This window comes from Protomyctophum parallelum, assembly GCF_964188405.1.
Source record: "Protomyctophum parallelum genome assembly, chromosome: 16".
NCBI lineage: Eukaryota > Metazoa > Chordata > Actinopteri > Myctophiformes > Myctophidae > Protomyctophum > Protomyctophum parallelum.
Window position 1 is genome coordinate 30,623,198 of NC_139711.1, and position 15,516 is coordinate 30,638,713.

General features: G+C 42.7%; 1 protein-coding gene across 2 annotated transcripts; it reads left to right on the forward strand.

Moving 5' to 3' along the window:
• The first annotated feature begins 4,863 nt into the window (after positions 1-4,863).
• syvn1 (synovial apoptosis inhibitor 1, synoviolin) lies at positions 4,864-14,857 on the forward strand. 2 transcript variants are annotated; one of them, XM_083785117.1, is made up of 16 exons: positions 4,864-5,077; positions 7,033-7,182; positions 7,408-7,500; positions 7,679-7,831; positions 8,420-8,468; positions 10,184-10,287; positions 10,598-10,724; positions 10,836-10,935; positions 11,108-11,173; positions 11,937-12,053; positions 12,311-12,468; positions 12,617-12,763; positions 12,933-13,076; positions 13,160-13,343; positions 13,557-13,660; positions 13,881-14,857. In XM_083785117.1, exons 2-16 carry the CDS (start codon positions 7,048-7,050, stop codon positions 14,081-14,083), a joined length of 1,884 nt encoding a protein of 627 aa, XP_083641243.1. In that variant the 5' UTR covers positions 4,864-5,077; positions 7,033-7,047; the 3' UTR covers positions 14,084-14,857. The 2 variants fall into 2 exon arrangements, with proteins under 2 accessions (XP_083641243.1, XP_083641244.1); XM_083785118.1 differs by having other exon boundaries at positions 12,620-12,763.
• Positions 14,858-15,516: the final 659 nt, after the last annotated feature.

The following is a 15,516-nucleotide window of genomic DNA, read 5'->3' on the forward strand; positions in this document are numbered from 1 at the left end:
AAGGTCATTTATACTGGTGAAGATCATTTACTAGTCTTATAAAGGTCATTTATACTGGTCAAGGTCATTTACTAGTCTCATGAAGGTCATGTATACTGGTCACAGTCATATACTGGTCACGGTCATTTCTACTGGTGAAGGTCATTTATACTGGTCAAGGTCATTTGTACTTGTCAAGGTCATTTATACTGGTCAAGGTCATTTACTAGTCTTATTGAAGGTAATTTATACTGCTCAAGGTCATTGATATTGGTCAAGGTCATTAAGTGGCACGCTATAGTGCACAATTCTTCATCATTGTTGAGGATTTGAAAAAAGGTTAAATCGCAGAAAAGCGAAAGGCTAAAGTCCATGGTCACGGAGGGCATACTATAGTATGTTGTTTTTCTTTTTTTGGTGGTGTGCGGGCTCCATCCAATAACTACACCAGTTGTGATGCAATAGAGTTTGCTGTGACCGTTGTGAATTATGGGTGGTGTGGTCTTTGCCAAGACGGTGGATTGTGGCCCATGCCTTCCTGCTGTTATTTGTCATGTTGGTGTTCTCTATATCTTTTCGTCCTGGGCATGACGTTAAACTGTTCCGTTCGAGAGGACCGGCAACCCTCGAATGTAAACAGCCACGAAAGGAAACTATGTGTGTGTGAGGTGTTCTCTATCATTTAATTCCAGACTTTCCTTTGTTCATTCCCAACTTCACTGTCTATCTCCTGTGTTCTCCATTCATCTTGAGCGATACACAGTTGTCTGATGTGCGGGGGGAGGTGCCGTCTAGTGCATAAAGGCACGGGACAGGTGTTGTCTTGACGCATCCCGTGTTGATGCGACAGGTGTCATTTAGGGCTGTGTCGACCAATTTGGTGTGACGTGATCGGCTCCAGCTTGAGCAGGCATACTCTGCTGTAGAGAAAGACAGGGCCATGGCAGTTGCACGGATTGTTTGTGGGTCTGCGCCCCTCTTGGAGTTCACTAGTTTTCACAGGATGTTATTGTGGGTGTTGACCGTGGCTTTTGTGTTCTCCAGGTGTTTTTTGAAGAAGAGGGTCCTGTCCAGTGTAACTCCAAGATACATGGGGTGGGTATGGTTGGAGAGTTTGTGACCATCCCAAGTGACGCTCAGTTCTTTTTTCGCGTCTCGGTTCCTCAGGTGGAAGCTGCATAGTTGGGTTTGTGCGTGTCTTTCTTTTTCTGTCTTTCTTTCTTAGGACGGAGATCAAGGTAGACGCCGTTGGAAGGCTCAACACAAGCCGATGCCCCTAGAGATCCATCCCAAAGCTTCCCTCAGGGAGCTCAGCAAGCCAGCTAGCCAGCAAGCCTGCCCAGTCAGCTCCGCCAGTCAGCCAGTGTAGAAAGTCAGGCTGCCAAGCCAGAGCATATCAGCCCTTGCAGTCAGCCACTGCAGCCATACTAGCCTTGCTCAGTCAGCTCAGCCAGGCCTCTCTCGAGGCCTGGCTCTCTGTCTGCCTGGCCCAGTCTGCTCCGCCCTGCCTTGCAGCAACAGAACCAGCCTTTCTGGCAAGCCAGCCAGCTCAGAATGCGAGCTGAGCAAGCCAGAGGTTGGGTGAGGTTGAGCTCTGTCCAGCACAGGAGCGGCCGGGACGGAAACCAGCTTGGTCTTTAGTCAGCTTGGTGTCTATGAGTGGCATGAGGCGTTGGAGTAGCAGCCTCTCTTGTAGGTGATGCAGAGGAGGGAAATGGGTCGGTAGCTCTTTGGGGATGATGGGTCTTTGCCAGGTTTGGGGATTGCAACCACTTTGGCCTTTCTCCAGACAGAAGGGATGGTTTTCTGTGCCATGCATTTATTCAGTATCCCCACGAGCCAGGTCTTTGCGTTAGGTCCCAGGTGCTCAACTTTCCCATTGCAGTTTCGAGTTCTTCTAGGTCGAAGGGTTTGGTTTGAGGGCTGGCTGATTGTGGTTGGTCTGATACCACTGTGCGATGGTATTCTCCTGTGGGTCGGCGGCGGTGTTGGTTATGACTGTTGGCCACCAGTTGTGACGCAACAGAGTTCGCTGTGATCGTTGTGAATTATGGGTGGCTCCCTGAGGTCCTTGATCCCCATGGGGTCCAACAGTGGTTATTGAAGCGTGCACACACGCACGCACACACACATGCACCTACACACGCACGGGCGCACATGTGCATGCACACGCTAACCAAATGTAACTCTGAGAGTGTAACACATGTAACCAAATGGACCCTTACAGCTCTAACTCTGAGAGTATATATGGTGGCCGACGGGCACGTACAGGTCTAGTGTAACCAAATGGACCATTTGGTCCATGTCTGTAAGTCTGAGAGTGTAACACATGTAACCAAATGGACCCTTACAGGTCTGTCATTCTGAGAGTGTAACACATGTAACCAAATAGACCCTTACAGGTCTTTAACTTTGAGAGTGTAACACATGTAACCAAATTGACCCTTACAGGTCCAACACTGGTTATCGAAGCATGTACACACGCACGCACGTGTAACCAAATGGATCCTTACAGATCCAACACTGTTTTTTGTTAATCATCGAATGAAATGTGGGAGGTCGGCAAAAGAGAAAGTTTAAAAAATCAAAGCAAAGGTAATTCGAAAATGTTATTTTTGTGCTTTTGTGTTTCTCTTCTTTATACATTACTTTACTGTTTGAAATGTAAAATTTACATTTCAACGAAAGGACCTGTAAAGGACAACACAAAACCTAAGGCACTGGTGTCGTACTTCTGGTTTACCGGAACGGGGTTCAACTCCCTGCAGTGCCCTGCTCAATGTGTTGTATTTACATGGTTCATTGAATGGGGTTCAACTCCCTGCAGTGCCCTGCTCAATGTGTTGTATTTACATGGTTCATTGAACGGGGTTCAACTCCCTGCAGTGCCCTGCTCAATGTGTTGTATTTACATGGTTCATTGAACGGGGTTCAACTCCCTGCAGTACCCTGCTCAATGTGTTGTATTTACATGGTTCATTGGTCCATGGTCTCAGAGGTCATTGAGCGGCGCGCTATAGTGCGCGATTCTTCATCATTGTTGAGGATTTAAAAAAAGGTGAAAATCGCGGAAAAGTGAAGGGATATAGTCTATGGTGTCGGACTGCATACTGGTCAAGGTAATTTATACTGGTCACGGTAATTTACACTGATCAAGGTCATTTATACTGGTCAAGGTCATTTATACTGATCAAGGTCATTTATACTGGTGAAGGTCATTTATACATGTCAAGGTCATTAATCCATGGTCTCGGAGGTCATACAATAGTATGTCGTTTTTTTTCGATTTCGGAGGATTTGAAAAAAAAAAGGTGACCGCATACTGTTCAAGGTCATTTATACTGGTCAAGGTCATTTATACTGGTCAAGGTCATATATACTGGTGAAGGTCATATATACTGGTGAAGGTCATTTACTAATCTTATGAAGGTCATTTATACTGCTCAAGGTCAGTGATTGATTGATTGATTGTCGAATTACAGTACAAGCACAAACTCAATACTAAAAAGTTCCAGCATGTGTCTCCACAGTAAGCTGAATAACAAAGTGTGAATGTAGTTTCTAGGTGAAAGTGATTTTTAAATTTCCCCATTGACATGAATGGGAAAAGGCAAAAATTCACATTCAAGTATTTGTTCCTCGGAGACTGTAATCACTATAGTTACAAAACTTTTAGGGATAATTCAACATTATCCCTAAAATTATTTAACCCTAAAATTGTATCGGTCGGCCTCATGGTGGCGCTATAACAGCCCACTTTACCTTTTGGCTTATAACTCTTGAACCGTAGGTCGTAAAATAAAAAATATTTTTTCCCTGGATTCCTTGGGTCATGACGCATCTCCCCATATAGGCCACGCCCATTTCCGCCATGATAGATTTTCCGCCATTTTGAATTTTGTCCAAAACACACTTTTTGCTTTTCCTCCTACAGATTTTGTCCAAATCTCACAGAAATCGGCACACGTGATCTCTGGACCCATCCAATTAAAACTGAACTGCAGAATTTTGAAAGTGCGTATCGTTCGGCCGTAATCGTCTTCCGAAGTTAGTAGGAGGGGCCTATATCACAAAAAATGCCATAAATCACGAACGGAATGTCCAATCCATCCCAAATTTGAATCACATGTCCGGGGTGGTTCAATCAACCAAGTTCTAAAAGCAATTCCATTTTCATCCATAGGGGGCGCCGCAAATGCGAGAAATGTAACCGTTTGTCGCAAAAACATGAATTTCGGGGGTTAAATCCCCTCCGAATTACTTACGCATGATCTAAGGCGTGACTTGAAATTGTAATTGGCTGGCAATACTAGTGGGAGGGGCATATGTAAGCCACTGCGGCAACCACACTCTGCAATTTTTTTAAATTGCGAATTTTCTAGTCTTCAAACTGCAACTAAAAGCATGCACGAGTATATGATTTGTATTTAAATTATAAGATATAGGCTACTCGTGATATGTGGATTTAAATACATTATTTTAAAATGTGTGGCATATTGCACTTGCAAAAATGTTTTCATAAATTGTTAATACAGCCAAGGTAAATAATGATGTAAGCCTCTATGTAAAAAAAACTACCACAGCCATAGCAAAGAGCTAGGCCGACAACTTTAACTTCCTATTGGTCCACGTTGATGTTTACCGTAAGTACCCTAAAACAACGCGTAGATAAGATTCACTGACACATTGAAGAGAAATGTATGGGTCTCTGTCAAACAGAAAACGTGAATTTGAAGCATAAATCGTAAACACTTAAAGAATGTTTTGGGAGGTTTTAATAAAGGAGAGACGTATGTTCAAACAAACGACCGTTTAATTAAATGAGAAACGGAAAACATTCTTTGTGCGCACAGCACACAGACAAGTTTCTGAACAGCCGGATGTGAGGTGGCCTCTTCAAGGAGCAAGCCAAAGATAAACACGTAGACACAGTCGAGCTGCTACAGGGGCGAGGATCATAAATGTCACCAAATAGCTCAGGTGAACGGTCCAAATGGAATAGTTAGTGCGCATATCGACAGCGAGGTCGCCGGGGAAACATCCAACACATCTGTTTGAGGGACATAGTTTTCACCCAGACAAAAGCGACATCGTGTCGGTGAGTCCACTCTAAACAGCTGTACCTACCATACTAGCCATAGCTAACTAACGTAGCCAGCTAAGCTAACTAACCTCATTAGGTTGGGTGTGCTGACTGTAACATTACATGAGCTAATGTTAGCGTTAGGAATAGGAACAATATACCCAAACATATACAACGCTCATTTGTCCGGCAATAATCATATCTGTTCCCGTAGCAACGTCCACGTCGAGGCTGGCATTAGTGTTTACTTAGCCCCACCGGAACTTAGCCTTCATTTTATAATATGATAGCAGTGACGTTAGCTTATTGCATCTCGCCTGCACTTCTAAAGTTAACGTTCACCGTAGCATTATGTTACCAAGCTAAATACACCCCCCAAAAAAGAAATCTGAGCTCTGTTCATCATGGGGTGCATGCTTTCCATATGGAAAATATATGGGGTGGGGATGTGGGTGTACTGTCAACCCAGGGTAGACCTCTGAAGGCCAAATAATGCCATACAATATTGTTCAACCTGATTTTATAACCGTTTTGTTGGTGTTTTGAAATGACACGGAGTGATTTGTAGAAATGTGTGATAGCACAATTCTGTGTGGCCTAACCTTGTAAACAAGCTATTTGTTTTTGCACCATTGTAAAACGCAAAACTACACGATACAATCCTAATTTTGTCAAATAAATGACAACCAAGTCGTTTTTAAAGTGACAAAGTGGTCACCTGATCAAGTGGCTGAATGCTTGGCTTAATATTTGACACAATTCTGGATGAGCAGAATTCAGTAGCTGCTTGACAGCTAACTCCCAATGCCCTGTGTGGTTAGGCAGGGGAAGAACCAGGAGAGTTGCCATGACAGACCTGTGCTACCCTGAAAAGCTCTATAAATGTTTCAATAGGTCCTGCTCTTTTCACAGAAAATGTATTGAGTTTTCCAGTGAGCCAACAGAGCCACAGTCTGTCTATTCGGCCATCATTGGCTACGTTTACATGAGCAGTTAAATCCCCTTTTCATTCTGAATAGAATTTCAAATTTCAATCCTATTAAACGTTATGTAAACACCTACAAAAACTTACATCCGAATGAAAACGCTCGATGCGATCTAAAAAACATTCCGATGCCACTGGCCGGATTACTCCGATGTTCAATGCGATTGAAAGAAAATTGGACTCATGTATACACTAATTCGGATGTAAGTTCATTCTGGTCTTTCTGAGCATGCTCCAAGGCGCTCATATCCAAGGCGCGCCGAGGAGTTTGCACATAGAGCGCGTTATTTCGTTCCTTTTTTCAGATCCGAAATCCACAAAAAAAATTGGAGCAGCAGCAGATGACGATAACCCTGATCTGTGTGTGTGTGTGTGTGTGTGTGTGTTCAACGGTCTCTCTCTCTCTCTCTCAAAAATAACGAGCGACCCGATACAATAATAATCAGTGTGTTGCGTGCCCTGGCCGTGCTGTAGATAATAAAGTACAAATAAAAACGAGATGATCACCTTCCCAGCGGAGAAACGGAGCCGCAGCGGGTGGGGAAAAAAGACGGTAAACATATTTGCCCGTCCCTATCCAACCAGCAGCCTCAAACTACTGCGGAATGAAATGATGGGATTTCAAAGTATCGTCTTTCGTCTGTAATATGTTTGTATTGTTGAGACAGTCACAATGAATGAACTGCCTACGTATATTTTATGTGTCCAACAGATGGTGTAGTTTCACGTGAATTAACATGTATCATGTCTTCTATCACTTCTCCATATAAACACTCATTCGGAATGACCATTTCCCATGTAAACTCGCGGCAAAAATCATTACATCGGATGTATTTTATTCTGAAGTATTTATTCGGAATGATCACCCTTCATGTAAACGTAGCCATTGGTAAAACTTCATATAAACATAGCTGCTGTGGATAAAGTCCACTGGGCTGAATTCAGTTCTCACCTCACCACTGTTGTACACACTCTCTCCCCCAAGTACCTGTAAGAGTCCATGATGGTGCGAGCAGCCTTGGTGACTGCCACCAGTCTGGCACTGACTGGGGCGGTAGTTGCCCATGCCTACATCCTCAAACACCAGTTCTACCCAACTGTGGTCTACCTCACCAAGAGCAGTCCCAGCATGGCGGTAAGTCTCTGTGTTGTGTTCTTGGTTATGCTTTCTTTATAAATTCCACCCTGCATCTGTATATATAACTTAATATATATGTTGTCACTTGTGAGTGGTGAGATTAAGTTATTGGGAGACGGATGACAATAAAATATTGAATGTTTTCTTTGGAACCGTGAATGAGGGGGGACATGTTTTCAGGCCCTGGTTCTAAATTCCATCTGTTCTGTGTCATGTTGTCAGGTGTTGTACATTCAGGCCTTTGTACTGGTTTTCCTGTTGGGAAAGTTCATGAGGAAAGTCTTCTTTGGACAGCTGAGGGCTGCAGAAATGGAGGTAGTCTACTGTTTTATTTTATGGATGTTTTTAAGCCTAAATCTCCTCCATATCGAACAGTAATACTTTATTTTCAGGTGTTGACATAATGTTTGTTTATAGCCTACCAATTCCTAGTAGGTTGTTTTAACAATTCCACTCACAATTGTTTTTTGTATGTTTGTCCATGAACCTTTAGCACTTGATTGAGCGCTCCTGGTATGCGGTCACGGAGACATGCCTGGCCTTCACTGTATTCAGGGATGACTTTTCCCCCCGTTTTGTCGCTCTCTTCACCTTGCTGCTCTTCCTCAAGTGCTTCCACTGGCTGGCTGAGGACAGGGTGGACTTTGTGAGTGATGACTGATGATACACCGACTTAAAACCTACTGCTGGATTTAGGAATATTATTGATCTTTTCAGAAATTCAGGCACAAAGGCAGCACAGCAGTTAATTTACAGATGCAGAGTAAGAGAAGTACTGTGGGGTAACATCATAGGAAGAAAACATCACAAAAAGCACCATCAATGGATGAACAGAAAGTACAATATATTACAGTATACAGTCCTAGCATGCTTGCTAGCCTAGGACTGCTTTCGACTAAAGACATTCTTCATTGACTAATGGTCAAGGAACTCGTCTATTGATTTCATCAATAGATCTATAATATTTGAGTAAAGTATGTAAAATCACGTCTTTAAATCTTGTACTATGTGCTTATTTTTCAGGAAATGTACAACAATTGATTAATCAACTAACGATTTCTTGGTCAAGTTAGTGACACCAAGGCAATCAATGGCTCAACAATGAGCCTAGTGCTAGTGTGCTTACTGGGCTACTGTTTTTGTGGATTGTTGATTTACTATGAGAATTAAGATTTATATACGGTAATGTAATATGCTAGCTATACATTCTTCATTCTATTCCACTCTGTCACAGATGGAGAGGAGTCCAAACATATCCTGGGTATTTCACTTCAGAGTATTATGTAAGTTCTTTCTTTTCTGATGCTTTTGAAACCTCTGTTTGCTAAATTAAGCTTCATGCAAATGATTCTGATTATACCTGGTATCAGTTACACAGCTGTCAAATAGTTGTCATGTCAGTTTTCACCTACTTCTAACTTAAGCTAGTCTACCTACTTCTAGTAGACTCTGGTTCTGGTAGACTTCAAAGTAAATCCCATGTTGTAATCCAATTACAAGTTTCCAATATTGTATAAAGTGTCTGTTATTTGAAATCCGTACAGTTTTTAGAATAAATCCGGTTTCTATTGAAGCTGTCTTGACATTAGAAATAAACAAAAGAACGGACATGGATTACATGCAAGATTTTATCTCAACTAAGTTTTTACAATATGTTTTTTATGGTTGTGACCTACACAATGTACCCAGCGTGGAAGTGTGTAATCCTTTTTTTTAAAGATATCTTTTGGGGCTTTTTGCCTTCATTGATAGATTTATAGTAGGTAGACAGGAAATGGGGAGAGAGATGGGGGGGTGGAAGACACACAGCAAAGTTCATCAGGATCGGGACTCAAACCTGCGACACACTGTCATGCTGGATTACCAGCCAAGGTGCCTGAACGGCCATGGAAGTGTAATCTTTAACGTGGTCAAAATCTGCACTGAAACACTTGCAAATGTACTGTTTTGTCAAATCTTCTAAACACTTTATGTAAAGCCAATCCTTACTATCCCAAATCTGATTTGACCAATTCAATTCTGAGTTGGAATGACAGTATATGGATTCTGGAATGCATAGTAAAAAAAAAAGGAACATACTGTGTCTACTGTCTGACTCTGACTTCTGGAAATGAGGTATTGCAGGCTTGATTATTGACAACTTCAGTTGCAACAGAAAGAGAATATTCTTATCTGGGAGTCTGGGACTGGTGTTCATTCCCAGTTCTGTGCTTAAAGACAACTTTAGTTTTTTTCAACCAAGGTTCATGTTTTAGGTTGTTAGAGAAAGTAAAAGATGAGTGTTCATTTATTTTCATTTGCTGCTTTCTTTCGTTTTAGGGATTTTAGCTGTTTTTTACAGGGGGGGGGGAGGGGGGGCGGGGCATTCGAGCATGGGGCTAAATGTGTATTTTACAAAATTTTCTATCGATTTATTTTTTATTATTTAATATATTAGTTCTACTAGACCCCAAGAAATTACATCTGGCCACAAAAGATCACGAGATCTACGGAATGTGTCAAACTGACATATTGAGCCTATTACACACAGTACCTTCACATTCAGTGAATCTGATCTGTGATCTTCTGTGGACAGATGTAATTTCCTGGGGTATGGTAGGACTATAGTAAATAATAAAAAAATAAATCGCCATAATATTGTGTAAATAAAATACATATTTAGTCCCATGCTCGAATTCCCCCGCTGTCAAAAACAGCTAAAATCCCTAAAACTAAAGAAAGCAGCGAATGATTTTTTTTTAACACTCATCTTTTACTTTCTCTAACAACCTAAAACATGAAACCTTGGTTGAAAAAAACTAAAGTTGTCCTTTAACACGCCAGTGTCTGTCAGATTAAAATGGCTCTGTATTTGGACATTTATTTATTTTAATTCATTATTATTATTATTATTTTTGTAAATATATATATTGTAGTGGGTACAAAAAAGAAAAAACAATCTTCTGGTGGGTGTGAGCTGCTTTTGCTGATTGGTTGGTGTGGTTCCTCTGTCCTTTAGCTCTCATGTCACTGCTGGGAATCTTGGACTTCCTGTTTGTCAACCATGCCGTTCACAGTATCATAACTCGAGGAGCGTCGGTTCAGCTGGTGTTTGGATTTGAGGTTTGTAACTAGCCCACAGCATTTTAGCTTTACTGGCAGCTACTCGTTTTTTTTACCATAATCACGCAATTCTACTGCGTCAATCAAGCTGTTTTAGATGTTGCTAACCTGCACAACAGTCTGCAGTTGATGGGTTTTCTGTAGACGGTAGGAAAATGCAATCTTAACTCCCAGTCAAAACAGCTAGTCTTGCTCATCCAAGTGATTATTATTATGAATCCAAAAGCAAAGAAAACCAGCATAAGCCTAAGACCATGTCAATATACCCACGAGTTTTCTGTGTCAATGACTTTATGTTATATCTCGTCAGTATGCCATTCTGCTCACCATGGTGCTGACAACCCTCATCAAATACCTGCTCCACACCGTTGACCTGCAGAGCGACAACCCCTGGGACAACAAGGCTGTCTACATGCTCTACACTGAGCTCTTCACTGGTATGATTGCTTTGAATGTGATTGGAGATAGGATTTTTTCTCATGAAGCTTCAAACTACCCATGATCACCGTCTTTCAGTTGTAAATGTGTTGTTACTCAATGACCCACAGGCTTCATCAAAGTGCTCCTGTATATGACCTTCATGACCATCATGATAAAGGTCCACACCTTCCCCCTGTTTGCCATTCGCCCCATGTATCTGGCTATGAGGTAAGCAGCTTAATTCTCTTTTGGTGTGTGTGAACAGAATAGATGTAATAATCTTGGGTTTAATTTCAGAGACTTGGAACAATTCAAATCAGAAAAATTGGATGATGTCTTGAAGTGATTAGTTACTTTGCAGTCATGGTGAAGGTATGTTTCATCTCTCCTCAACTCTCAGACAGTTCAAGAAAGCTGTAACGGATGCCATAATGTCTCGAAGGGCCATACGCAACATGAATACACTGTGAGTGATGTTGGGCATTTGCTTTGTTGTGATGAATCAATCCATTTTCCTCTGTATATGTACCGGTAGTATTTTTGTTAGACAAAAGTTGACAGTTGATATTAGAATGCATATTTGATACTAGTGAATCAGGGTTAATTCCGAATTAATATTCTCTTGCCAATTTACTGCTGTTCACTGGAATTTTATATGCATTAAGTGTGCATTACGTGTATTAACAGGTTCACTGCCACCTGCTGGACGAAAATCCAACTTCTGACTGCCATGGTCTGTGGGGGCGATTTAGAGGCTGCGCACACGGCACAGAAACGGATGTTGTGGGCGTCCATCTTATGCTAAATAAATAGCGTCAATGCTAGCGAGCTAAAATATAGCCATCCTTGCTCTAGAAAGCACCAATGTTTCCATCTAGACCACCGGATAATCAGCAAAGACCTCCGAACATCGCGCTAATTGACCAAACCATGGAGAGCTCCGTAGATTAGGAGTTATTCAGCTTTTAGTCTGCCTGTATAATGGGAGGTGGACGGTGATCCGGTCTAGGATCGCTAAAGAAGGAAAGGCCGAGCCAAAATAATATTGAAAAAATAGTTCTCAGCAATGCGGATTGATATCCATAATAAAGCTAATCTGACGGAGCATTCCGACAGGAGCGGAAGGTTATTACATTCCTTATCGGCGGAGCATTCCGCCAAAAGTATGGATTGTGTTAAGTTGAGGAGCTGTGATTTATTTGTCCCTTTATCTTTCTGACTCTGTCTAGATATCCTGATGCCACTCCTGAGGATCTGCTGGCCTCTGACAATGTCTGCATCATCTGTCGTGAGGAGATGGTCACTGGAGCCAAGAAACTGCCATGTAATCACATTTTCCACTCCAGGTAAACCCTAAGTTGCAGCATTTAATCTAAACATAAGTGCCACTGGTCTCTCAAATAACAAACTCAAGTTTTGGACTTTAGTAGTATTAAACCTAAAAAAAATCTATTTGGTTGGGATGCTCTCAGAATTTTCTATCCTGGAAAAACTGAAGCATTTTTGAAGCTTTTAAGATCACTCATGTTGTCACTAGTGAACCATAATGTGGTTTACTGTGATGCCAGTCTAGCAGAGTCTTGGATTTCCTTTTCTCCCGTAGCTGTTTGCGATCCTGGTTCCAGAGGCAGCAAACATGTCCCACCTGCCGGATGGATGTCCTCCGAGCGTCCAATGCCAACCAGACTCAAGCCACACCCCCGGCAGCGCCTCCACCCCCAGCGGCCCCGGCCAATGCCCCTGCCGCACCCCCTGCTAATGGTGAGAAAGGGATGGACAACTGTTAGGCATAGTACAACAGTTGGTAGGAATTACTGCCTTGTTAGGATTTGGTAATCAATCTGCGGCTACACTTTCCCCAAGCGTAGAAAGTTACAGTCTTGAATACCCGATTCTGTGTCTTCTCCAGCAGCTCCAGGCATGTTGCCTGGCTTCCCTCCTGCCATGTTCCCTTTCTGGGGTCCTTTCCCTGGTGTTCCTCCACCTGGTGTAGCTGCCCCAGCACCTGGTGCTGCTGATGCTCCACAAAGCAACACAGAGGCCACACAGGGTGCTGGTAAGCACTTCTTGTTGCTCCATGATGGCTGCACTTGGGTTAGAAAAGGAATCATGCATGAAGAAACCCTATGTTTATTTCTGTTTTAGCTACAATGTCATAGATAGATAGATTTTCCTCCCATCGGGTTCTAATCTTGGAACTGCATGTGTTGTTTGTGTCACCTCAGGTGCCAGCCGTCCCACCCCGTCTGCCTCTGATACAGCTACTGCTGCAGCCCCAGGGGCAACCATCCCTGGCTTCCCTTTCTCCTTCCCACCTCCTCCCTTCCCAGCAGCACCATGGCTGCCTATGCCACCACCACCTCCCTTCGGTAAGCACTCCTAGATTTAACTGATTAGTCTTAACAAGTGAAGGTAATGGGCTCATTTCCTCCATTTATTCCCTCTCTTTCAGTGTCATCCATGCCTCCCCCACCGCCATCTCTGTCGAGGCTGTCTGAGGAGGAACTGAGGGAGCTGGAGGCGGAGGGCCGTCAGGGCTTGGAGGCCAGGCTCCAGTGTCTCCATAACATCCACACCCTGCTGGATGCCGCCATGCTCAACATCCACCACTACCTCAGCACCGTCGCCACTTTGACGTAAACCAAAATAACTACTTCAACTGAAATAAAGTGCCCAGTCAGAGGCTCAGAGCTGATCTCACAACGTTTTAGAATCGGTCACACATTAAATAGCTTATGCTAAAATTGGAGATATTCACTTTTTTTTAAAAATTTTCTTCAAATTGAGACTTTGCTCCATTAAATGTGATGGGAATGCATTTCTCTGACACCCAGTGATTTCCTCCACAGTCCTCCTCGGAGTGAGGCCAGTAATGGAGCGGCTCAAACTGAAACCTCTCCTCCAGCTGACCTTAGCGCTGAGACCCCCAGCCAGGAGAATGACCCACAAAGCTGTATGTGACCTACAGTACTGACACACACACACACAACTAAAAGGGACCTCAATCACTGTATATTAAAATGTTGACCAACAATACAAAACAAAAAAGGTCAAAGTATTGCAGTAATGGTATGGTTCATTTGCAGGAGTGGTAATCTGAAAATGATAGGGTAACATCTCCCATTCTCCATCTGTCGTTCTTTCATTTCCCCTCTGCCCCTTTTTGTTGATAGCTGAGGAGTTGAGTGGAGCAACCGGTTTCTCAGAGCCTGCTGACTCCACCACTGATGCCACAGAAATGGAAAGGGAAGAACGGACAGAAGAAGATGAGGAGGCAGTTCAGCAGCAGGACGGAGAACCCAATGCAGCTGAGCTTCGACGCCGGCGCCTTCGCAAACTTGAAACATCACCAGATTCACCACCACCTGACAATTGATGCAAACACTCTCATATTATAGACATATCGCTGTGGACCAACGAACGTGTGGAGATGACTAAACGGTCAATTTCTTTTTTTCTTTTTCATCGTTGGCTATCCCTATTCCCTACCCCTCAGTTCGCCCACCTTCAACTGGCTACACATTTCTATGTCTATGGTGGACACTGCAGGAGGCCAGGACAAGATGTTGGCGGTGGTATTTAAAGTTTCTGGACTGCTCTATGACGGCACACAGTAGTGAGAATTGTTTTTGTTCTTCAAAAATAATCAATCGGAACCAAGATCAGGACAAATGCAGCTGCTTAGCCATGTGCAGCCACAGCTCCAGGCCTGATATGTTTAGTCATTAAGAAATGGGCAGTATTTTTGATTTGTGCTCTTGTTAGATTTTACTGTCATTGCTCTTCCCTGCGCTTTGTTCATGGACTTAAGCCGGCTATTTGATGCCTGCTTGTTTTCCTTTTTTGTCAAAGTTGGTCAAGCCGAGCACTTGCCCACACCGTCTCACGTTACAGTGGGTGCAGGGAAATGTTCAGACCCAGTGAGTTCAATGGAGAGGAAATTGATTAGCCGCTGTAGTGTCCAGTGTGATGATGGAATTTATAGGTGTCTTGCTTTTTATTCTCTCCTTCCATCATTCTTTTGTCTGCGGTTTCTGGGGTCTCTAGATCTTGCCACTGTAACATAAGTGATTTCATTGAAGATGTACATACTGTAAAAAGAGTTTTAATAGAATCTGTACATAATGCAGAATAAACTGTTTGAATGAAATAGCAGTGATTAGCTGTATACCAATATAGGGAATGTCTATTTTCTGTTATTTTTACCAAGTGTGGACCATTATACTAAAATTGGTTGGTTAAAGGTAGGGTACATTTTATTAAAGGTTACAGCACTAGATTCATAATCATTGCTATAGTGTTTGTTCAGTAATGGGCAGGTCTTAAAGTTATCAGTCCTGGGGACTGATTTCAGTCCTGAGGATTTCATAGGGGTCATTTAATGAGATTTCAGTCTTGGGATCTTTTGGGGCTTTAAGCCCTGGTAATGGGGATCAAACATGTACACATTTGTATTCAAATTTAACAAAAGAACCTAAGGTATGTGCAGATTTTGCACAGGACCTACCTGCGTTTTTCATGAATGTCGGAGCACGGAAAAAGAATGGACCTCACGTAATGTCAATCACGTTTCGTTTGCACACTGCCGCCGAATATTGAGTCTGTATAAAACGTTTTCCGACCAGGGTTGATTTTATCCATTTTTACATGTCTTTCACATAGCTAGACATGGTCTTTCACCCTTTGAGCAGTGCTGTGTCCTTCCAGACCAACAAACCGTCGATGATCTCCACTGAGAAGTTGATCATCTTGTTGAACACTATGAAAACCCTGAGTGGGTTTGAAAATAGGTAGCAACACACACAAAGC

Excerpts from the sequence above, each read along its gene's own strand:
- syvn1 (XM_083785117.1), top strand. The coding sequence starts at position 7,048 with ATGATGGTGCGAGCAGCCTTGGTGACTGCCACCAGTCTGGCACTGACT. Across the intron at positions 10,288-10,597 it reads AGCTGGTGTTTGGATTTGAG|TATGCCATTCTGCTCACCAT; the intron begins GTTTGTAACTAG and ends ATATCTCGTCAG. Across the intron at positions 11,174-11,936 it reads ATACGCAACATGAATACACT|ATATCCTGATGCCACTCCTG; the intron begins GTGAGTGATGTT and ends GACTCTGTCTAG.